This window comes from Colletotrichum siamense, assembly GCF_013390195.1.
Source record: "Colletotrichum siamense strain Cg363 chromosome Unknown KSG_Cg363_contig01, whole genome shotgun sequence".
Taxonomy (NCBI): Eukaryota; Fungi; Ascomycota; class Sordariomycetes; order Glomerellales; family Glomerellaceae; genus Colletotrichum; species Colletotrichum siamense.
The window spans coordinates 2,035,346-2,058,440 of NW_023501014.1; the positions used below are offsets into that span (position 1 = coordinate 2,035,346).

At 54.8% G+C, this 23,095-nt stretch overlaps 7 protein-coding genes across 7 annotated transcripts; 5 read left to right on the top strand and 2 right to left on the bottom strand.

Moving 5' to 3' along the window:
* Window positions 1-489: 489 nt before the first annotated feature.
* Window positions 490-1,046, bottom strand: CGCS363_v000499 (uncharacterized protein; the record flags this gene model as incomplete). The annotated part of the gene is made up of 2 exons (XM_036632348.1): window positions 490-743; window positions 908-1,046. 2 exons carry the CDS (start codon window positions 1,044-1,046, stop codon window positions 490-492), a joined length of 393 nt encoding a protein of 130 aa, XP_036502005.1.
* Window positions 1,047-5,090: 4,044 nt separating this feature from the next.
* ATG22 (Autophagy-related protein 22) lies at window positions 5,091-7,350 on the top strand (the record flags this gene model as incomplete). Its single annotated transcript, XM_036632349.1, has 4 exons — window positions 5,091-5,382; window positions 5,445-5,450; window positions 5,579-6,356; window positions 6,450-7,350. 4 exons carry the CDS (start codon window positions 5,091-5,093, stop codon window positions 7,348-7,350), a joined length of 1,977 nt encoding a protein of 658 aa, XP_036502928.1.
* Window positions 7,351-8,126: 776 nt separating this feature from the next.
* Window positions 8,127-9,670, top strand: SHL (Chromatin remodeling protein SHL; the record flags this gene model as incomplete). Its single annotated transcript, XM_036632350.1, has 4 exons — window positions 8,127-8,418; window positions 8,476-8,787; window positions 8,841-8,971; window positions 9,026-9,670. The coding sequence occupies 4 exons, from the start codon at window positions 8,127-8,129 to the stop codon at window positions 9,668-9,670; spliced, it is 1,380 nt and encodes a 459-aa protein (XP_036502927.1).
* A 917-nt stretch (window positions 9,671-10,587) lies between these two features.
* On the top strand, window positions 10,588-11,564 carry CAP2 (F-actin-capping protein subunit beta; the record flags this gene model as incomplete). The annotated part of the gene is made up of 3 exons (XM_036632351.1): window positions 10,588-10,619; window positions 10,678-11,105; window positions 11,173-11,564. The coding sequence occupies 3 exons, from the start codon at window positions 10,588-10,590 to the stop codon at window positions 11,562-11,564; spliced, it is 852 nt and encodes a 283-aa protein (XP_036502926.1).
* Window positions 11,565-16,921: 5,357 nt separating this feature from the next.
* Window positions 16,922-18,337, top strand: CGCS363_v000503 (uncharacterized protein; the record flags this gene model as incomplete). Its single annotated transcript, XM_036632352.1, has 3 exons — window positions 16,922-17,123; window positions 17,309-17,609; window positions 17,713-18,337. 3 exons carry the CDS (start codon window positions 16,922-16,924, stop codon window positions 18,335-18,337), a joined length of 1,128 nt encoding a protein of 375 aa, XP_036502925.1.
* A 2,659-nt stretch (window positions 18,338-20,996) lies between these two features.
* Window positions 20,997-21,653, top strand: CGCS363_v000504 (uncharacterized protein; the record flags this gene model as incomplete). Its single annotated transcript, XM_036632353.1, has 2 exons — window positions 20,997-21,050; window positions 21,120-21,653. 2 exons carry the CDS (start codon window positions 20,997-20,999, stop codon window positions 21,651-21,653), a joined length of 588 nt encoding a protein of 195 aa, XP_036502932.1.
* Window positions 21,654-22,125: 472 nt separating this feature from the next.
* Window positions 22,126-22,724, bottom strand: cysB (Cystathionine beta-synthase; the record flags this gene model as incomplete). Its single annotated transcript, XM_036632354.1, has 2 exons — window positions 22,126-22,545; window positions 22,629-22,724. The coding sequence occupies 2 exons, from the start codon at window positions 22,722-22,724 to the stop codon at window positions 22,126-22,128; spliced, it is 516 nt and encodes a 171-aa protein (XP_036502931.1).
* Between the last annotated feature and the right edge of the window lie 371 nt (window positions 22,725-23,095).

Genomic DNA, 23,095 nt, shown 5'->3' on the forward strand with positions numbered 1-23,095 from the left:
TCGTATGTTTGTCCCTTCTGTCGTACTCGGTTCATCCAATTGAAGAAGAAGTGGGGGATGTTTTCGATATTAAGGAGATGTGCTGATTAGATCTAGAGGACAAATTGTATGCGCTTTCTTGGTCACTGTTTCAGTTGCTGATGTTGAACATGATTTTCGCAACAGCAATTGCGACATTGACCCGGATTTTGCTGATTGACTCATTACAAAAGCCCGCAATTGAGAAATTTGATGCCACGGTAAATTGAGCCAGCGGCAGGATATCATTCAAAGTTCTCAAGAGGAAGCATATCTATGAAAATGGGGATATCGTGAAGGGTATGTAAACAACTTCCAACCAAAAGCCACTCATACGCACAGCACACAACAACAGTCTGGTGCCAATCCAGGCATCCCGCCACCACATTAAACATCCACATCACTCTGTCAGCCATGCATTCTTTTCGCATCATTTTCAATCTGCACCCGCTCACGCCATGCCATGAAATTTTACTTCTTGTGGAAAGGAGCAAGGATCTTGGCCTTGAGCTTGTCGGCGACGCTGACGCCAGCAGTGCCGTCGGCGCGGGCCTGGGCGGCGGCCTTCTTCTCGTGGTCGATCGACTTGTGCGCGTTGCCAGCGCCGCCCCGGCCGCCGTGGTAGTCTTGGTTCTCGGTCGAGGGGCGGTAGGCCTCCTCGGGGACGAGGTCCTTGTCGGAGCGCGGGGCGGGCGCAGAGCCTGCGTCGCCAATGTTGCCGGCACCTGTGATTTGCATACAGTCAGTCGATGAGCGGCGTTTCTTAAGAGCGCGACTTTGCGACGCAATTACAAAGGCGGTGGGGTGAGGGTCGGCTTCGTGAGCTCATCGCGCCGATGCCGCAGGGGGCTGGGGGTGACGCTGATAAGAAAAAGGGTGTCTAATGTACCTCCTCTGCCTGCGCTGTAGGCTCCGTGGCCCTGGGAACCCTCAGGACCGGTCCTCACGACTTCGCCATCGACGTACTGGGTGTCGTCGGGATTGATGTTTCCAGCTCCGCCGCGTCCGTGGGATACTTCGGCCGTCATTGTGAATGGGTTTGTTGTAGAGCGATAAATGTGGTGTGATAGTTGTCTTTCGGGGGTACTTGATCTTGGCAGGCGAGTCTGCGGTGCTTTGGATGAAGAAATCTTGTCTAAAAAAGAAAGTTGGAGCGACGGCTCGATATTTTATTCTGCAGGATCACAAGCTTTGGACCGGGGGACAGGAGGAAAACAGGTACGTCAGTAATATTATATATAGATAAGGCATCGGTTCCTGGCAGCTCGTCGTCACATCATAAGATAGAGACAGACTGAGAGAAAGAGTACAAAGTACCTCCATCGGATCACCTACTACTATCAGTGACTCCAGACCCCCAAGCTAAGGTTATCTAGAGGCGGCGCACGCCTGCAGATGACTGCGGGATGTCTTAGCGTCTTGGCCCCTGGCACTTTGCGAGTGGGAGGCACCGTTTCCATGTTTCTGTCCCTTCTTCATCCTTTCCATCGGGCACATCAGCCTTCAGCCATGCATGGCACGCACGCACACTCACTGACCGCGTCCCGCGGCGGGACGGTACTTGCACATGTGCTGAGCACCACACACAGACACCGACCAACGGTTCAGATGGCAGCCCAGCGAATGACAGCCGGCCCCTGCCCTGATAAACCCTGGTTTACGTACCCGAATTTCGTGAGAGCTCCGCGTGTTGGATTTCTGTGTTGAATTATGGATATGCAGCGAATTGCAGATTGAACAGAACCTTGCTAAAGGACATGGGTTCAAACTAAGGGTGGTGTGGATATGGCGAAGTGCCCGAGTGGTAAAGGGGATTGACTCGAAATCAATTGGCTTCGGCCGCGCAAGTTCGAATCTTGTCTTCGTCGTCTTTTTAGGTGCCGTTGCCTACAGTATCCTTTTAGTTGAAATTTATTGCTTTATACTTTAACATTTTAAAAAGACTTATTCTCTATATAAATGAGTCAAACTCCATAACCACTCGGACACTTCGCCATGCTTTCCATCCATCTTATTGTGGAATAATACCCTAGGGGTGGGTGGAATGTGGTGTTGTGCCATCCTTCGTATTCGTGTGTGGCGGCGGCGTGCTTTGAGGTCCCCACGTATGTTGCCGTAACAAGCCGCATCTCAAACGTTTTATTTCAATTTAGAAGAGAGCTTACAGATTCATTTCAAAACATCCATGCGTTGCTATGTTCATAATTCGTTCAACTTTTGGATTTCCTGCGTGTATCCTGCAAATGCTGCACTGAGAGTTCCGATGATATCCGGGATGTGGGGAACATCGGCGCCGACGATATGGTCCGTGCATACCGATCCACGTCCGCAGAGCCGATTGATGACGTAATCCGGTCATGCTTAGCAGAACATGAAAGTCTTAGAGCGAGAGAATCGGACTCTGTCGGCGTCGTTGAAACCGTCAAGCTTATAACTTCACGAGCGAACTAGAGTTTAGTCGGTCCAACAAACTGGAAACTGTTGTCTTGGCACATGGCCAGCGCTCGTTATGTCGGCTTTGTCTCTGCGACAACATCATTGAACAGAGAAATGGAAGCTTCAGAGTTCAGACCCAACATCGGCCCGTTTCGTCTCATTGCGGAGAGGCACCAGGGTATTTCTGGGTCCTGACGACGACAGACCCTTCCCCGGGTAACTTTAAAAGTTGAGGCGGTGAAGTCCGGGAAGTGGTCCCATCTTTGGCTTTGAGCGGACATGGAATTGTACGAGAAGGTCATGGCACAAATAAGCAGTATTTCAGAACTGACTGTAGTGTGACAAGCAAAACCATGTTCAAGCTGCGAGGGATTACAAAATAGTTTTCTTGGTTTGCGCGCGATTTGCGCGCGGTTTGCGCTAAGTAGTCTTAACGCCAACCAGCTCGCATGCCGGTGATCGTCCTTCAGGGTCCAACGGGAGTTGAAGTGTGGTGGGCAGCGAAGTCAAGAGGGCGCGCAGATCGCGAAGGCACTTGCAGAATGTCCACCCCCGCAGGCCCCAGTACGGTTCGGATCGTCACGAAACTTTGCCGCAGTGTTGCCAGAGCCTAGAGGGCAGGATGCAAGGCAGAGTTTGGATCGCATGGGTTTCGATGTAGTGAAATATGGTACTGTGGGCAAACCAACATCAGAGAATGTTTAAACAACAGCAAAGTCATACTAAGTCAGATAACTGTAGGTAGAGGTCCATCCCAATCAGCAGCGAAGCTAGCCCCTCCCAAGGCCGCAGCGGCTCTTTGCCAAGAGACGACTACTTGATCAGTTGCGATTTTGCCGCTCCTTGGTCATGTCAGAACAGGTCATTCCCATTGTGCAGGGCTTCTTGTTCATCATGAGAGGGTTTTCGATGCCTTCACAGCGGGTAAGCTACTATCTGATGCGTAGATACAACGAAAGATTTGCGGGATGAGAGAAAACGCTGTACGAGGGGAAGTAAAAGTTTGGCCAATGTTCATCAGTTCGCCCTCTTGCGGTGAGGGTGGTGTCAATGGTAAAGTGCTAAACCAGGGTTGAGATGGATGGGAAAGTGTGGTGCAGGTAGATGCAGGCGAGCGGCGGCCAATACCCAATCCAAAATCGAGTGCAACGCATATCCATCGACGCACGCTGGGCTTGGAATATCGGACGAATGAGGCCCCCGGTTCGTCTCACGATGGCCGTCGGCACCGCGCACCTTCTGACGATGACTGGAGCTCATTGCCTCATAGCGCCGCATGCTTGAAGCGTGGCAGCGGCGCTAGGAATATGAAGGACACCATTCATCGGCGATGATGCATTGGAAAGCACAATGATATCTGCGGTCGCACATCTAGGAGATTGGGCGAAGGCGTTTTCAATGCGACCAGGGGGCAGCTAGGTTCGGGGAAGGACGGCGTGATGGGAGGAAGGTGGAAAGGCGATGAATGGGACGGACAGTACAAGTAAGGTAGAGACGGTTGTGGAGGTGGAAGGAAAGAGGTGGTGGCCTTGGCTCAAGCTTACTGCTGCACCTAGTTGGCTTGGGCTAATAACTTGCAACAGCGCAAGCGTATTCGTACGGCAGGCCTGGAAAGTCGGAGAAGGCATGGAGAAGTCTGGTCGTCCACTCCGGGGAAGACCATGGATTGACATTGACGTTGTCACCTTGGAGCTGGCCTTTGCCTCACGCGGTGTGGTTCCTTCCTTTGGCCGCCATATAACCAACCGCGCCGGCCCACAGTCGGGTCTCTTCAACCTGCCCGACGACTCCTTGACCTACTTTTCCTCCGACCTTCTCTATTTTTTTTCCTGCTTCTGTCGTTTTCCCTCCTTCTTGCAGGATTCGATCCAGATATCCATTGTCGCAGTCGCGGTGGCCTCATGTTGCTGTCCGCAAGGAATTCATTGCGTCGTCGTCACCCGCACCTTCGGTCTGTCACCTAACTGTCACCTGTCAGCTTCGTTGCACGATTCCCAAAGTCAACACCCTCCCATCTCCGGTTTTCCTCGAAACCAGTCCAGTCCACATGCCCTTTTCGGCAGGCTTCCTTTGCGAGACACCCCACTGAAGGCAAAGACAACGACAACATCCGACCTGCCGCTCGTCCTCGACTTCTATTGGAACATCTTCAGCAGCACTCGCTTCCCCCGACGGTAGCCTCCAGTCAGAACTTGGCTGGTGAGGTGCCGTGCAGCTACTGGAAATACGCCGAGTGGTCCGCCCACAGCAGCGAAGGCGCCCCCCTCGACACCTCTCAGCAGGACAGCAGTCCATCGGTCAAGCTCAAAGTGGTGGTGCCTAGCACTGTTGCGACGCCCCCAGTGCTAGGTACCTAGTCCAACCTGCATTCGCCAACCCCAACCCCCAATCTATCCGCATTGCTCGCCGTGCATTCCGCTGTCTGCCCACCTTGGCAAGGTACCTGGCGCGGGAACCTGGAGATTTGGCTGTTCCTGGTTGCCTCTGCAGCCTAAACTCGGACGGAAGTTCAGCCCTGGAGGTTGCGTGCTGCGACCGGAGTGAGACAGCCCGCCAAGTCAGCTGCTCCATCCAGTAAAGTTAAGCCTAGCCGCCCGTGTCAGTGCTGTGCTGTGCTGCTTGATTGCTTGTCACCCATGGCTCCCAGGCATGAGGAACACGCTCGCCCGCCGCCTGCACCAAGGTTATGGTCGCGCCTCTCGACCTTGTCCAAACGCTCCTTTCGCTCCTTCACCTCCGATTTCGAGGCTGACGACGAACGTTCCGACAGCAACTCAGACTACGACAGGATGAGTCCTGGAAGCAGCAGTGATGGCTTCTTCCACGGCCAAGGCCGATATCAGGGTGAAGATACCCGTCCCACCAGCCAGAAGGAGCTAAACGGCTGGTACGCCTACGCCTTTGCTGCCGAAACCTATGTTATTTGTGGTAAGCAATAGCTATCTTCCCCGCCTTGCATCTGACCATGTTCGCGAACTGACATTTCTCAGCCATCGGTATGTTAAACCAGCTCGTAATAACACTGTCGCTTCCCCGACGGAAAACACGGAAACATGTCTACATCAATGCGCCCATCCAACACCTGACTATGACGTTGCTGGTGCTGACAAGACCTGATTCACAGGCTCATTCATCCCGATTCTCCTCGAGACACTCGCTCGCGAAAATGGCGTCCTATTGTCGGACCGAACGACCCCTTGTGGCACGAGCGATTCCAAGAACAAGGCCGATGGACAATGTATCGTCTATGTGCTCGGGATGGAAATCAACACCGCGAGCTTCGCCATGTACACCTTCTCAATCAGCGTCTTGATCCAGGCTCTCCTGGTCGTGAGTATCAGCAGCGCTGCCGACCATGGCGACTCGAGGAAGAAGCTCTTGCTCACCTTCGCGTGGGTCGGTAGCTTCTCAGTTATGGCATACATCTTCGTCAACAAGAGCACATACGTACTCGGCGCATTGCTGGCCATCATTTCAAACGCATCTTTTGGCGCATCATTCGTACTTCTGAACTCATTCCTCCCTCTTCTCGTGCGATACCATCCCGAGGTTTTGGCGTCCGCGACGGTGCACACACCAGATCTCGGTAACTCGGACATGGAGTCACAGCCTCTAAATGGCACTCCCATCGATGAAGATTCGGCTGTTGGCGATGTAGAAGACTCCACCACCGCATTGCTTGGAGAGAATGCTCATCATGGTCATCCTCTGGTAAGGAAAGCTACTCATGAGGAAATCACCTCGGTGGAGCTTCACCTTTCGACCCAGATATCTTCCAAGGGCATCGGAACCGGTTACATTGCCGGATTGTTTGTGCAATGCGTCGCTATTGTCATTTTGATTGCGATGCAGAACTCGACATGGTCGCAAAGGGTTGTGCTTTTTGTTGTTGGTGCCTGGTGGTATGTAACACCTCGTCTCTGTCGTCTTTATCGTCCGCATTATTGGCACTGATCATATGCTGTGTATAACCGGAGCTGACTTTCAACGAACAGGACAATCTTTACTATTCCGGCCGCCATGTGGCTGCGCCCGAGACCGGGCCCACCAATGCCCATCGACTCCGGCTCGGGTAAAGGCGCTCGTGCTTGGTTGAGCTACACCAAGAACGCCTGGAGCTCTCTCTTCAGGACAGTTCAGCTTGCTCGACGCCTCAGGGACATCATGCTGTTCATCGTTGCCTGGTTCTTCCTCTCAGATGCCGTGGCAACGACGTCGTCCACAGCGATTCTCTTCGCCAAGACCCAGCTTCACATGAAGCCTTGGGCATTGGGGATGATCAATGTTATATCCACTACGTTCGGGGTCATCGGAGCATTTAGTTGGGCCTTCATCTCGCGCAAGCTCAATCTCAAGCCCCACCAAACGATTTTGGTCTGCATCGGCCTCTTCGAGCTCATTCCGATTTACGGACTTCTCGGCTACATTCCGTTTGTGCGGAACTGGGGCGTGGGCGGACTGCAACAGCCTTGGGAGATGTATCCCTTGGCCGCGGTGTATGGGCTTGTGCTAGCAGGCGTGTCGAGCTTTTGCAGATCAGTCTACGGCGAGCTTATTCCTCCCGGTTCCGAAGCGGCTTTCTATGCTTTATACGCCATCACGGACAAGGGCTCGAGTGTGTTTGGGCCGGCGATCGTGGGAGCCATCATCGATGGATCGGGAGATATCCGACCAGCATTCTGGTTTTTGGCGGCTCTGGTAGCGATTCCGGCGCCCCTCATCTGGAGCGTCAACGTGGAGAGAGGCAAGCGTGAGGGCGAAAGGCTTGCGGAGACGATCGAGGGGTTTGAGAGCCAGCACAGAGGAGTTGAAAGTGAGACTGAGAGCGAGGACCGGCCCATTCTCAGCGCATACGATGATGAAGAGGAAGATGAGCATGATCGGACCAGACGGTAGCATACGGGCGCATTGCATAGCACGGCGTTATGAGGGCTGCCAGCCATGTTTGTTATCCTTCATTCGGTTTCTGGCTTGCGGTTCAGAAAAGTGCATACGTCTAGGGTAGATATGATTCAACACAGCGTTTCATGACCTTTGATGGTGTCGCCTTGTCGTTAGCGGTGCTGTATTGTTTGCGCCCTCACAGCGAATCAAGTGTAAGAGAAATAATACCAGAAGGTGCATTGACTTTTGCCGGCGCATTCAGCGGAGAATTGTCAATGGCTCCCGTGGCACGCGCGGATGCCATGTTGCAATTGTATGTGCTTACGTGAGGTACTGCTGCTAACTCCGAAGAGATCACGTGATGCGCCGTCAGAAAATCTCAGGTGGCTGTGATTACCTACTCGACGCGCCGTCCCTCGACCCGGATCGCCAGCTCCTGTTCTCGACCTGCGATTTTCCCAACTTTGCGCATCGTGGCCATCATTGGTCGTTGATACCTGGCCTGTATCATCTCCAGGCCTGCCAGAGCCATCGTACACTTGTCATAGTGTCTTCGCAAGCTCGACCGGGACGGCGCGCTTGCCACTCGGCCTCATCTACCCCGGTCAACAAGCGACCCATTTTCTTCCAGCCACCCCGTCCTCCTTCCCTTCCGTCGCGACAACTCATCGACCATCTATCACCGTTTCAATCGTTTCAAATATCTTCGAACCACGCTATCCGACGCCGGTCATCATCTCTGCGCGATACCTGAACCCAAGTCCGGTTTGCGACCTCGGACCTGCACCATGTCGTCCTCCGCGCGCAAACGTCCTCGCGCCGAGGTCGAGGAAAACAAGGCCGAATGCCCCTTCAGCATCACCTACGCCGAACCCGATACCAAGGCACAAAAGAAATCCAAAAAGAGAAGGAAGCAGGAGCCAGACGAGGATGACGCCAAGAAGAGCTCGAAGCAACTCTCTCCCTTCTCCCCGTCCGGCGACTTCAATGGCAAGAGCGCTAATGACGTTCTGGACCTGGAGTACAACGTTGTTCCTCAGAAGAAGTGGTTGGAAATGACCAGGTACAACAGCTTTGTTCGTAAGTTTCCACCGTTCGCTCCCTGTGATGGTCGTGCGCTCACACTGACGGGCGCAGTCAATGGGACAAAGTACTTCAGCGAGGGTTTCATCTACGTCGCAAACGACCAAACTGTCCAGCGCCAGAAGGCTGCGGTAGATGGATCTGCTGACGGCGACGCCGAAAAGGCTTTCAAGAGATCAAAGTCCGAGGATGACTGGGTGGCACGTATCTTGGAGATTCGCGCCAGCGACGAGCACCACGTCTATGCACGAATTTACTGGATGTACTGGCCGGAGGAGCTTCCTGAAGGAACCATGGAGGGAAAGAAGTATACCGGTGGTCGCCAGCCGTACCACGGTCACAACGAGTTGATTGCCTCCAATCACAGTAAGTCGCATGCATTGGGATGAAGCCGTGGTGTGAGTGCTGATTTGAAGTAGTGGACATCATCAACGTTGTCAGCGTGACGCTCCCTGCGAATGTCAAGCAATGGATAGAGGAAAACGATGACGAAATACAGGAGGCCCTTTACTGGCGCCAGGCCTTTGACTGTCGAACCCAACAACTTTCTGTAGGTATATGATCGCATCGTTGCGCTGATCACAGCAAAACTAACTTTGCGCAGTCCGTTGAACGTACCTGCAAATGCCGACAACCTGCGAACCCGGACAAGACCCTTATCGGATGCTCCAACAAGGAGTGCGGCAAGTGGCTGCACGAGCATTGCCTTCGGGAGGATGCCCTGACGCGAACGTACGAACGACTTGGCAGGGACAAGCCCCACTTCGCCGCAAAGCCCCCGACCGAAGGAACTGCTTCCGTTGCGGAGAGCGACATCGAGAAAGAAGTGAAGGAGGAGAAGAAGATGGACGATGGCGTCAACATTCCCCTGAGCCCCACGGAAAGCGGTGCCGAAGTCAAGCAAACAATCGATGCAAAGCCTAGCGACGCTCCCGAAGAGCCGAACGGCCAGTCAGTCACCGAGGGTACCCCTGCCATTCAGGACGAGCGTGTCTCGCAACAGCCCACGACTCCCGCCACGCCTTCTGCGCTCGAAGCCCCTTTGGCGTCCCGAAAGGCTAGATCCGGGAAGAAGAGAATTGCGGCATCAGACACGAAGGCCTACGAAGGGCTCTTTGAGGCGAAGATTTTGATGGACATGAACCCCCCGAAGATTGAGATCAGGGACCTTCGCGAGAACGTCACCGAAGGCGACAAGGTGTGGACGGAGCCATTGCTCTGCGTCGTTTGCAGCGTTGAAATCAGCTGAACAAGTGGCTACGAACGGCCCGGCAACTCTTGAGCCCTGACCGAGGGCAACATTTTCTTTTTGGACGCGACTGTGGGGTTCCCAACTTTACTTCTCGCTATATTTATTCCAGCAAGCACTGCGTAACCGGCATTCTCCAATGGGCCCTGCAGTACTCTTAGCTGTTACGATTCGAACATGACCAGGACAGCCTTTCGAGTCATGAGAAAGGCTGGTTTGAAGGGAGCCACGCATAGGGGGGGGCGCGGGAAAGAGAGCGACTGGTGCGAGACAGGTTACTTTGGTGTGGTTGGGCCTCTATTTATCTTCGCGAGGCGTTGGCGAATACGGATTTTTCGCAATAGTGAGGTTGGAAAGAACATGTTAGGTAGTAGATCTAGTAGGTTGAGTCCAAAAAAGGGGACGAAAAGGAGCGCAAGGCCAGCAGAATGGCAGTCTGGAGACAGAGTCTACGAGCAGTTTCCTAGAGCTTACATGGTTTGGTCTATGTTTCTTTCCTAAGTCGAATATCGACGAGCGCTTTTTGTTTGGGGACGAATGAATACAAAGGACGCTTTAAATATTGTAAAATTCACGATGCGAGGTGCCACGAACAACATGCATGCTTTGCGGTACGGGTTGCTCTGGCAAGCTGTGTTGAGCTCTCTGACTTGGTTGCTCCTGCCATGACGTGCCGCTTGATGGTAGCTCCGTACCTAACCACTACACTAAGGAACTGGTCGGTGCTTTGAGAGCTCACATTGAGTGGTGGGGTTCTTCCCCAGGGGCTGCTGATGACCGCCCTACCCCGCCGGGTCCGTTCCGCTAACACTCCCACCCCTCGAACATCCAATCCATCGACAACGCATCCCATCACCGCCGAAGCTTCTGAAAACTCTCGCCTCACCGATCCAGACATATACATACACAGCGCCACAATGGCCGCCGTCGACCCTTTCGACTCGGCGCTGTAAGCACCGGCCCCCAACCCATCGTCTCCAATGTCACTAACCCGAGCCCGCCTCCAGCGACCTCCTCCGCCGTCTGAACCCGAAACACACGACCGACCACCTCAATGCCATCATCTCCCTCGCCCCAGATCTGACCGAGGACCTACTGTCATCCGTCGATCAGCCCCTGACCGTCAAGCGGTGCAAGCAGACGGGCCGCGACTACCTCCTTTGCGACTACAACCGTGACGGCGACAGCTACCGCTCGCCATGGAGCAACCAGTTCGACCCGCCTCTGGATGAGAGCGGCGTCGGTGGTGTCGGTGCCGGTGGCAGCGAGGGTGCTGGTGAGGGTGCTATCCCTAGCGAGCGTGTCCGCAAGATGGAGATCAAGGCCAACGAGGCGTTTGACGTCTACCGGGATCTCTACTACGAGGGCGGTGTGAGCAGTGTCTACTTCTGGAACCTGGACGATGGATTTGCCGGCGTGGTTCTACTCAAGAAGTGTACGTCTCTGCCCTGCTAGGCCCTGCCATGAAGACACTACGTGAAAAACCGCTTACAATGCAATAGCCGCGACACCTGGTGGCAGTGCCGAGGGTGTCTGGGACTCAATCCACGTCTTCGAGGCCATCGAGCGTGGCCGCACCACACAGTACAAGCTTACCTCGACCGTGATCCTCTCCCTGTCGACTTCGGCAGCCTCGCTGGGCGACATGGACCTGAGCGGCAACATGACGAGACAGGTGGAGCAGGAGCTGCCGGTTGATGGCGACGAGAGCCACATTGCCAACGTCGGCCGCCTGGTTGAGGATATGGAACTCAAGATGCGCAACCTGCTGCAGGAGGTCTACTTTGGCAAGGCCAAGGACGTCGTCGGCGACTTGCGGAGCATCGGCAGCCTTAGCGAGGGGGCGAGGGACCGCGCGGCGCAGAGGGAGATCATTGGCAGCATGCAGAGGTGATCTGATTCTTAGATGCAAGCATTGTTGCGCTATGTGCGTCGTTTCGGAAGTTATCAGAGAGGAATGATAAAAAAGAAGATTATGGTGTTACGGCTGGACATGGTGATTATCGAGAGATCGGGTCGTACTGTTTCAAACCGCCTGCTCCCCCCCTTGTCTTAGATCAGATCTCTTCGTGCATCGAGGCGTCGGGAGCGTGGGGTCCCAGTTAGATGAGGGCTTGCCCGCCTTGTCTTGGCCCATATCCTCTTTGGAGTAGGGAGCGTCATTGCCTCGCAGGACCAGAGCGGGATGCGCGTCTGGGCCAGGGGCAATATCAAAGCTGACGAGTGGCTGAGAAGCACTCCGTGTAACTTTTCAATTTGGGATGTCGTCCCGTGTTCCTGGGAAGCTTGTTTCTTGTCTTGCAACTTGTTTCCCCTTCCCGTCTTTCACAGTCTGAGTCAAAAAAGTACCAAAATCCAACTTGGACAACTCAAAGAGGTAAAGCCAGGTGGAAATGACATGTCGTGCAACTCGTTGAATCGCGGTCTCTCGTCTATCCCAGGCCCAGGCCCAGGCCCCGGTGAGAGCGGTGTGATGCCCACCAGCTAGATTAAAAAAATCGTGGTGGAGGCCTTTTCCCATCGCAGTGGAGGAGGTCCTTTCTGGATCCAAAGCGATTGGCCTCCAGTTCTCCGTGAGGCTCTTCCCGTAGCGTCACCTTCCCGATCTGGAAGGCGAGAGGTTCCTCTCCTCTCTCAATGATGTATGTTCCAACTTCATCTCGCTAACGAGTACTTTTTCCCTGTGCTTTGCAGAGGGAGGGGACAGGTTGCCGAGTCAAGCTCGCCCTGGCCGAACTGCGGAATTGAGTCGCTGAAAGTTGGAAGTGGAACTTGCGTACTCGATAAGAACAATATCCCTACAGACGAAGTTGTCGCAATACCCAGTAGGAGAACTGACTATGCCCTAAGACCTTTTCTGGTCCGCATAGATTTCCGTCTTGTTCATTCAACTGACAATTTTCCGAAGAGGTTTGATCTTGCAAGAGAACGAATCAAGATAAACCTCGCAACCGCATTGTCCCAAATTGTGGGATACCGGTTGTTTACTTTTTGAACTTGGGCGCGCCGCAAGTTTCAACTCAGACGACAGCCTCGTTTTCGCACGCGCGTGTGTGTGAACACGTCATCGCGGCGGCACTTGCATACTTATAGAAGCAACAGTCATTAACCTAAATTGTTTGGTCTGAAAACAGTCAATATTACCGCGGATTTCTAGGGGAAGAACGGAGTTGTAATAGCCCGGTAGCCTCATCGTAGCACAACCGAACTGCCCATTACTCGTTCCTTATGGAGCAAGACTTGGCTAGTGAGCCGCTGCACATCATCAACGCAAGTCAGAAGTGCCATACGTAAGGTTGAGCCAAACCCCCCTGCTTCGGGTATATCCCGCATGCATTCCGCGCACACATCCTCAAGGCGCGGCTGGGATGAGAACAGCGGCCATTGCGAGATTGCCGAGTCCAAGACGGGGATTGGTATGTCCAAAAGCGAGAATTACAACGAAAAGGTTGACCAAACGATGGAACATCGTGAACGGTGACTATGTGGGTAACCTTATGCCATGACCGAGTCAACTGTAGATCTGTTGGAAAGTCTGACCAACAGGTATCATCCTCTGTCGGCTGTTTGTTGTTCTGAAGCTCAAGAAGTAGTTCAATGGTGGGCCTCATAGTACTAGCCGACTTGGAGGGTATATTGATTAATATGTCGCAGTTGTGTTGCAGTCAACAGCTGATGCCCAACAAACCTTGATGCTACCTACTCTGGCGGTTGAGGCGTTGGAGGGCTGATAAGTGTTCATCGTAGGCGGGGACATGCGAGGCATTCCGCCCGCTGTCCGCGCAGAGTTGATTAAGTCGAGGGTTGCTGCAGCGAGTTGAAGAGCAGATCTGTTTGGCTGAGTGGGTCTTTGGTTGTGATTGACATCGGAAATTTTGCTCGATCAATAGTCAGTCGGCTCTGGATCTTGGGCCGAATGCGTCTTAGCTTCAACGTGTAGGCGCTGGCTTTGGCTCTGTCTCTGTTTTATTTTTGGTGAAAACGAGAGGGCTGATAGTTGGGGTGAGCGCACTGTCTGTGTCTCAACCGCCGATCTCTTTTCTAAAATCACCCAGGGTCCGTCGCAATAGATAAAAAGACTACCGGGATGGACTGCACACGTCGCCGAGTCGGCAAAAGAAAGCATACGAGATTCGTTGCAGAACAGATCCCGGAAGTCTTCTAGAACGCGCAGCCGATCGTCTCTCCAGGACCCCGCATGCAGGATGCAGGGAGAACAGAGAGTCAAAAGGGCAAGCCCGAGGCCGAGGCCGAACCCGCCAGTGGGAGCGTGCCGGCGCGCGTGTGTCGGCCCCCTTTTTAGGTTGAAAGGCGGCGTCCTTGCCTACAAGAAGACGCGCATCTGGGAAGCTCATCATGGGAGGCCCCTGAGCGGGAACAGGGCGGGATCCATGGGATGGACACCTCGCGCCGCTGGCGCTAGCCGGCGGCTTGGGATGAGAGGGCAACGACAGGAGAGAAAGCTCGTGCTCCCGTCGACGGCCGTGTTGTTTAGGATGCATAGTTCATTTCGTAGTCTGATCCCGACATGATGGGTGTGTCACCCGAAATCGAGGCTGGTGGTGAGACAAGATTTGAAGTGACACGGCCTTGAGAACTGGTTGCCGTCTCCCTGTCCGGGCCGGGTGACACAACGGTATTGAGGAGCCAGGACGGAGATGCCGGCCGGGAAGCGCGAATGCAAGACCGGGAATAAGGGTATGGTGAGCCGGCCATGATGGGGGCCTTTCTTTGTCGGCCTCTCTTTTTGTCCCCCACGTTGGAGTCTGTGGGTGACACCGGACGCGAAGGCAATCAATCAACCAGGCATGTGTTGAGAGAGACCTGGTTCGGCATGAGAGGTGTTCCGGAACTGGGGAGAGACATTGTTGGAACTGGCCTGGGTAGGGAGTGGCTCGCTCTGCCAGTTGAGAGTGCTAGGTATGGTACATACGGAGTCCGAGTAAGGGTATGAGAGGCAGACGTGTGCGTACCTTGCATTCGTTTGTCGAAAATGGCATCAATGTCTCTGTTGTCTGTGTCACTGTGGGATTCGATGGAAAGCCAATAGCCGGAGAAAAGTAACGACAAGGGCAAGAGACGGACGGGGTTTGCGATCCGTCATCCATGGGCCTTGGCCCTTGGCCCCAACTCCCCTTCCCAAGGTGTTGCAGTGTACGGATATTCGTAGTGTACGTACGGCGAAGGTAGGCCATGGTCGGGTAGTCAGCGCTCTGGGCGCCTGACGCACACGTTCCATCCGTTGATTCACGGCTGTTCGTCGATCAGCGTGGCCGGCCCCGTGATCAGTTGGCGGTGGATGCTGGTCGAGGAAGGGAAATGCCTTGGTGAGTTTGCGTGGGCTGGACGCCAAGGAGTGGGCCGGGGGAGAGATGCTGCTGCAGCGATGTGGGGTTTCGAAGGAGCACGAGCCCTGTAAATTTATTAGCAGGAGGTACGACCTGTTTTGGTGCCCTTTCTCATTGGGGGGGAGTAGGGACCACCGCAGCCGCAGCCGCAGCTTGCTCCTCCCCTCCTGCTCTCAGGTTGCTCCTTCCCTGTCCTGGCGGCCACGAGTTTTGGAGTCGAGTCTCCGTGAAAAGAGTTCCGTTACGGCGGTACGGATAGGTGAGACCTGAGGGCAAAGAGGCGAGGAGGCAAATTGGCGTGTCCGGTTGAAAACCTTCATCGTCATTGGTACCGGCGGTGTGGAAGCGCAAAATGTGACCGTCATTCCCCTGCGTCTCTCATTTCCTGGAGAGGTTACTTTTGGGGTCTTGGTTAGTGTAGAGGGGAGGTTGTGGGAGAGCTATCCCGAGCTGAGGTAGGGAACATAGGTACAGCTATGTAAAGTGTAAACAGAGTCGACACGACCTCGCTCGACTCGTACTGTCTGTACCTGAAGCCAGACAGACAAACAGTCTTATTGCGCAGCTCACTCACAGTTTTAGCCCCCCATTCGAGACATTGGAAGAGAATGGGAGGCAGGCAGTTCGAGTGTGCAATATCCCAATGTCAAAGAGAAAGAAGGAGGTGCATAAAGCTCCACCCGGCCATCTTCTGGCGCATTGCTGTTGCATGGCCGTGGCTGACAATCCCGTCCCGCAAAGTCACAGGTTGTGGTATTAGTGCTTGCTCCTGAGATTATTTTGTCTCCTCCGTTCCCTCTCGTCCCGCTTTGCAGCCATCCCACGGTCCCCGTTCTCCATTATCCATCTGGCCCCCCCGTTTTGAATGACAGCACCATATTGGAGGAGACGCTTGCTCGAGGGCCGTTCTGTTTCGTCCCTTTTTTTTTTTTCCCCCCCTCGGTTTTTTTTTTTTTTTTTTTTTTTTTTTTTTTTTTTTCTCTCTCCTGCGAGATGCTCCGTACTGCATATTTCCGCTTAAAAATTTGGTCCTCCTTTTCCTGATACTAACCTACGAGTGGGCGAAAAAGGGGAAGAGTGTGAGAGCCAGCCAATTGTGCGGTGAACCAACCTGTCGTCTCAAGTAGCAATTTTTTATTCGCCTTTTCTGCGTGCGCACGTTACCTCGACTTAAGTCGTTTCTAATATCATCAGACGGAACCAACCAAACATCAACCTTTTGCACTAGAAGACACCACTCACACACACGCACCACGTACACGCACACAATCCAAACCAAACACACAACACACAATACATACATACGTACATAGATTACATACACCCACCACAACAAGCATATCTTTCTTATTCCTCTCCCTTCCGGCATCCCCTCCCCCCTCCCCTTCAACACCTCTCGTTGCACGGCACAGCATTTCGAACTTAAAGGCACCGTTGCCCTCCCCCTCCTCCGTCTCGACCCGTCCTCTCCGTCCCGGCTAGTTCCCTCCCCCCCTGCCGAGCTTCGCCCGCGTCCATCCCGCTCTGCTACTGCACTGTACTGGACCGTAGTCTACACTAAACTCGCGCAATCCTGGTGCTGCATTTGCTCCCAGGGGCCAGGGCACATCACCCCTAACTCGACCTGACCTGAACTTGGGACTTGGACAGACGTCAACCCCGCCGTCCACCACCCACTCTCACTACCCAACCCACCACTACCGCGACCGCCGCCGCCGCCGCCGCTGCCCGTTAGGTCTACCGCTCTGTGCCCAGTGCACCGCACCACCACAATCGCTACCTCGAACCCCTCTGCCCAACCGGTTCAACTTGCGCTTGACACATCCTTTCCTCCTGGACGACACATTCTCGCAATAACGCACCCTCGAATTCCCCCCTCTCGCCAAAGCATCCCCTCCTCAACATGGCCGAGAAACCCTCAGTCCTGATCATCGGGGGGCTGGGCTACATTGGCCGCTTCCTGGCCCTCTACATCCACGAGAACAACCTCGCATCAGACGTCCGCGTCGTCGACAAGGCCCTGCCCCAACTGGCATGGCTCGCCCCGGAGTTCCAAGACGCCTGCGCCGGCAGCAAGTTCATGCAGGCAGATGCAAGCAGAGAACGTAAGTCACCCGTACAAATCCCACGAACCGAACCCCAGAGACCACCTCCTTTCTATGCTACGACTGTCTTGTACTGTCTTCCTCTCGCCTCTCGCCGACACCTTCCATCTGCTGCCACCCCCAGAGAACCCACTGTAATTCCGCTTCTTGGCTAACTTTTTGCTTTTTTCCTTTCCCTCGTGCAGAAGCCCTAGCAAAGATATTCGACCGGCCCGACGGCAAACAGTGGGACTACGTCTTCAATTGCGGCGGTGAGACGAGATATTCTCAAGAGGATGAGGTTTACAAGTTGCGATCCCTTGGCCTGTCTGTTGCCCTCGGCAAGGAGGCCGCCAAGCGCAAGGTGAAGGCCTTCGTTGAGCTCAGCACCGGCATGGTCTACAAGGCCGACTCCTCACCGAGCAAGGAGGGCGACAAGATCAAGCCCTGGAGCAAGATTGCTGTCTACAAGCTCCAGGCTGAGGAGGAACTGGCAAAGATGGAAGGGTATGTTCAACGCCGCCTTGCCGGCCCCTCTTGGAAGCTATTATTTGCCATCTCGGCATACGTCTCCGTGTCTCGTGAAGCTGACTCGACCCCTTTTTTGTAGTCTGAACCTGATTATCGTTCGGTTAGCACACGTCTACGGTCCCTATGCCTCGCAATGGGTCGCTACAGCGCTGTGTATGGCTCGTGTCTACCAGTACCTTGAGGACGAAATGAAGTGGCTGTGGGACAAGGGCCTCCGTCAAAACACGGTGCACATTTCGGACGCTGTGCGAGCGCTCTGGGACATCACCACGTGGTACGACGCCGGAAAGAGCAAATGGGACGACAAGTCTATGGGCAAGGTGCCTACATTTAACGTTGTCGATAAGGGTGTGACCACGCAGGGTGTCATGGCCGAGATCATTGGCGACGTCTTCAAGATTCAGACGGGATTCCAGGGGCAGCTGATCAGCACCTTTGCACGCCTCAACATGGACAACGTTGTCGACGACATCAACGACGATCTCATGGGCCCGTGGGCCGAGCTGCTCGAGAAGGCGGGCATTGCACGACCGGGACCCCTAACGCCATTTATGGAGAAGGAGCTTCTTAAGGACACGGATCTAAGCATGGACGGCAGCCGCCTGGAAAACGTCGTTGGTTTCAAGTACGAGAAGCCGAAACTTACCAAGGAGCTGATCGAGGAGGTGATTGAGAGCTACAAAAAGATGAACTGGTGGCCGTAACGGAACGATCTAGAAGCATAAAAAGCGTGCGGGTGAGTTAAACCTTGCGACCGGGTTCGAAGATTTAGGGCCGCGGCGCGCCGGAGCGTCATGATATCAGTTGGATCGTTTGTTTGAGCTCCTTTGTTTGCGAGAAGCATCCCGGAGCCAGTGGCGGGGAGCCGGGGCATTGTACCACCAAGATATCCTTTTCCTTTTATTCCTCTTCTGCTGCTCCGGCCATGTACATTGGCATATTTCTGAGGGTCGTAATCTTCAATAAAGTTAGGCCAAAAAATCCAAGAGACCCCAAAGTGGTGCTGTCTGTGGTGAGAGTGTGAGTGTGTATGAGAATAATTGGGCTGCGGAAGCTCCAGATTGGGCAGAGACAGGGGATGCCTGCCGGGGTCGTCTTGAAACATCTGGAGCTCACCATAGGGCCTTTCTTTGGTGCGTTGCAGACAGCTTCCTCTGTGACTTCTCGAGCTGGGATGCTCCTGCCTTGGCAGCTACCTACCTATTTGGAGTTGGAGCTTGGCCCCGCTGCAATAAAGAAGCTTTGTGCTTCTCGAAGCTCGTCCCTCGGCTTTTTGGACGCCGGAGTCAGGCACATACACGGGGGGAGGAGACGGGAAGGCGGGCGATCGGAGGCGGACTGGATCGGTTCGGTCGAGTCTTGATGGTTTTCCTTTGACACCTCTTTTTTTGAAGGCGGGTATTTTGCTTTGTGACGTCTTTTTCGAGGTACGATCTAATTCGTCACCTGTGACGAACTCAAGACAGCTCGCTAGCGCGACTCGGCTGGGCCTACTACGCGACACGAACGAGGCCGGCTGGAGCTGTACGAGCTGTCAATGTCTGCTGTGGAACTAGACCGATGCATTGGGCCGTTTGAAGAGGCTCTCTTTCGTTGTACGAAGCTGACCGCGGAGGCGAGGGGACGGTTCGACGTTGTGCAGATGAGCGAGGGGCGATGGGGGAGCAGAGACGTAGCACTTGCGAAGTGCGGCTACGAATGAGTTCGAGATGGTCTCTACGGGCTTATTTAGTTCGATATACCCGATGGGCGAATGGAAGTAGTAGTCGAGGTAAGGCTCGAGTGGGATGTGCCGAGGCGCAGCTGAAAAAAGCATCCAGCTCGCCCCGTCCCATTGAAGCCAAGCTGCTTCATCTGTCTGTGTTCTGCGCTGCACCTTTCCGTCGTACAGCGTGCGAGATTGATGGGAAACTCTGCTGATGGGCTTGCCGAGCTCCCGCTGGCTGGCCAGACTAAGGGAGACGGGACGGGGAGAGGGGGCGAGGTTCGTGGTAGGTCGTCTGTCATTGGAAGACGGGCAGGATGAGGGTGTGCGCGCATATGCGTCTCTACAGATGTGCAGTGAGAAGTGAGAAGCTTAGGTGAAGAGTGATGCGATGCGACGTGCGTGCCTTGCTTCAGATTGACGGGTAGCCTGTCCTCTGATTCCTGTCTGACTGCTGGCTGCATCAGAAGCGAAAAGAGACGACCGTTGGTGGTCTTCGCATGTCCGCACGGCCGCCTCAGCCTCGGAACTTGACGTCTGTTCCCCAATCGTCTGCATGTCTCGGCTGCCTGTTTGGGAAACGTTGGTCCAGGTTGTGATGGGCGCACAGCCGAGCGTCGTCCGCTTGGGGGGTTTAGATGGTTGTCGGGGACTTCGGGTTGCGACGTTCCCCCGCAACTTGCAACGGGCTGGGCGACCGAATTCGAACTTGTGGGTTGTAATCTGTGATCATGGGGTTTATTTTGTTTGCGCAGATCTGGACAGGTCATAAACCAAGCCCGCCATTATAATGAAGACAATTTGGAACTATGTTGTTGAGTCAAGTTGCGAATCAGAGAGGAAACCAGAGCCCACCAGAGAACGGTCTGACGCTATCAGCGCACACGTGTATTGGATAGCCCGTTAGGTATTGGCCAGTTAGACGGATTCTTTCGGTCATGATCTCACTGCACCCAGGGTCTTGGGACTGAATTTGGGGGCGCGGGCATGGATCATGGAAAAACGCAATGGAACGTTCCCAGGGGTGGGCGTCGAGGCGCGGTGCGAGTGCGAAACGAACCTCGGGCCAATCCAGTGTTGCTGTTGCAACTTTTGCTGGGCGAGGCAGGCTGTCCGCGAAGAAAAGCTTCATGTGAATGTGGAGGGGTCGTCGGCTCACCAGCTCGCCCAGCCCAGCGAGAGAGACAGCCAAGCAAGGACCCCATCCCCTCCGGAGCGGTGCCCCGCCCCGCTTGCCATTCGTCCCCTTGAGTGCCAGTCATGAGCCGCCTGTACCTGAATCCAATGAACGTCGGGAAGGAGGTGCCTGCCGAATGGCGTCGGTACCTGGTTGTCCTCCATTGCGTATAAAGCCCGGTGGCGCTTTCCGTCCCGACTTAAGATAAATTCCATGTCGTTTTATGCCTACCTACCTTAGGTTTGCGCCTGACCTCTCTCTTGACTCTTTTGGGTGAATGCTTGGCCACGACGTCAATTCACCTTGGCGGACCTTATATCTACCACCGAAGACCGTCTGAAATCCGTTTGGAGCTCTCTACAAAACCCACTCCATACCACCTTAGACAGCTCACCGCAGCTTGTCTTCACCCCACTACAACATCACCAACAATCATCTACCACACACCTCACCGCAGCTTCACGCGCAGCAAGCATACACTATGGCGGCCCCCGCGGACAAGACCATCGCCGACCTCTCCGGCAAGTGGGTCATGGTACGTCGCCCTGCGCCTCTACGATCTTAGTATCTGCGATGTCCAGCTAACCACCCGCCGCGCAAACAGAACAAGACCCTCTCTGACTCTCCCGAGCCCGCCCTCGCCCTCCAGGGCATCAGCTGGATGGTCCGTAAGGCCGTTGGCATGGCTACCGTCACCCTCCACGTGAAGCAGTATTCGGCTCCCCCGTCTCCCCCCGGCAGCGGCACCGAGCCCGTTACCCACATCGACATTGACCAGTTCGCTACCGCCGGCCTCAAGGGCACCACGGAGAACCGTTGCCTTGACATGGAGTGGCGCGAGCACTCTGACTGGATGTTCGGCTCAGTGCGCGGCCAGAGCAAGTGGATGTCTGCAGAGGAGATTGAGGACGAATTTCTCAAGAAGGGTCCCTGGCTCGAGGGTGAGGCCGAGGCCACCGGCCCTGACGGCAAGAGCCACATTTACAGCCACGTGGAGAGCATCGACAACGGCTGGACCGCCACTCAGATCTGGGGATTCCAGACCATCGACGGCCAGCGTCGCTATGCGCGCAACGTCCTCGTTCAGAAGGGCGGCAAGAGAGTTGAGATCCGTCTCGTGTACGATTGGCTTCCTTAGGTGCCGCGCAATACGGATAATGGGGCGTTGGATATCCTGGTAGTTGTTTGAGCGCATGGATAGCAAGACGGGATTGGAAGACAATACACGCCAGAGGTGATTATGATCACGCAGCAGAGACGTTGGGTGCCGAAACCCCTACGAGAAAACCTGAGAACATGAATACAACAACGATTACGCCCGTCATTGAACATTTCTTTGTTCTTAGCATGTGATTGAATCGTATATATGTGTAAAACAACGTCGCGACGACAGAACTGTGTTGAATCGTCTGTCTGCCTCCCAGCTGTGGTCCCAATGCTTTCCCCGGTTCATGCCGAACCGCCAACGCCCGAGTTGATGCAGCCCGCCGTCTACCATAACCATCGTAGCCTGACACTGAGGCTTGCCAACACACCGTCTGCGATGTAGCCCATTTCGCCTTGCTCTCTCTCTGACGCTCTCTCTTCATCAGGACACCAGACGTCCCCCTTTAAGCCGGCCTCCTCTTGACAAACTCCTCCAGATCCTGCACCGTCGCAACACCCAGCACGAACCGCCTCTTCTCATCCGTGATGACCGCAAAGTGGCTCTTGCGACCCTCCACACCGTCGCCCTCGAAGAAGGCCTCGAGCTCCTCGAGGGGTGTCTGCATCGTGATGACGCGGTACTTGCGGCCCTTGCGCTGGAAGCGGACCATGGCCTTGGACAGCGGATCGGCGGGGGTGACCTTGCCGGCGTCGAGGAGGGCCTGCAGGTGAGGGATGGCGAGGTAGCCGACGAGGGCGCGGTGGGCGTCGACGACGGTCAGGTGGGTGTAGTCGCGCTCGAAGGCGGCGAGGAGGGCGCCGGAGATGGGGTCGTTGGGGGTCAGGGAGAGGGCGGCCGGGGGATCGAGGTCTTCTACCGTTGCCTAGTTGGGCCAGGGCGTGTCAGTACTGGAGATTTCGGAAACGGAGTCATCGTGGGTTTAGAAGGGGAGGGGAGGAAACGTACACCGCGGTAGCGGGAGGACCATTTTGAGACGTATGGGGAAGAGGAAGATTCGCTGGTCGGCGCGGCGGCCGCGGGGTTGGAAGCCAGGGCGGCCATGATTGTGATGATTCAACTGTCGAGGGTTTCTTCCACGAGGCCAAGATGTCCCGGGCTTGTCGTAAGGCTGTCAAACAATCGCGGGGTTCTGGAGGGGCGGTGTCGACAGGGCTGAAAGATTTCGAAGGGATGAGGTGTGTAGTGTCTTCAACTCAGGCACTACGTCGGTCGGCGGCGGTTACGAACAGTGGGGTAAGACTTTTTGCTTGCTTTTTTGGACCCCCTGCGCCATGCGCGCGCACTGTTAAGGTTTCGCTGAGTCTCTGACCGCCCAGAGGCTGGCCTGGTTCACCGAGGTGGGGGTTCCACAGCGGGGTGACGGCCTGTGGATTCCCAGTATCAGTGACATGATGGGATGGAGAGTGGTGTTG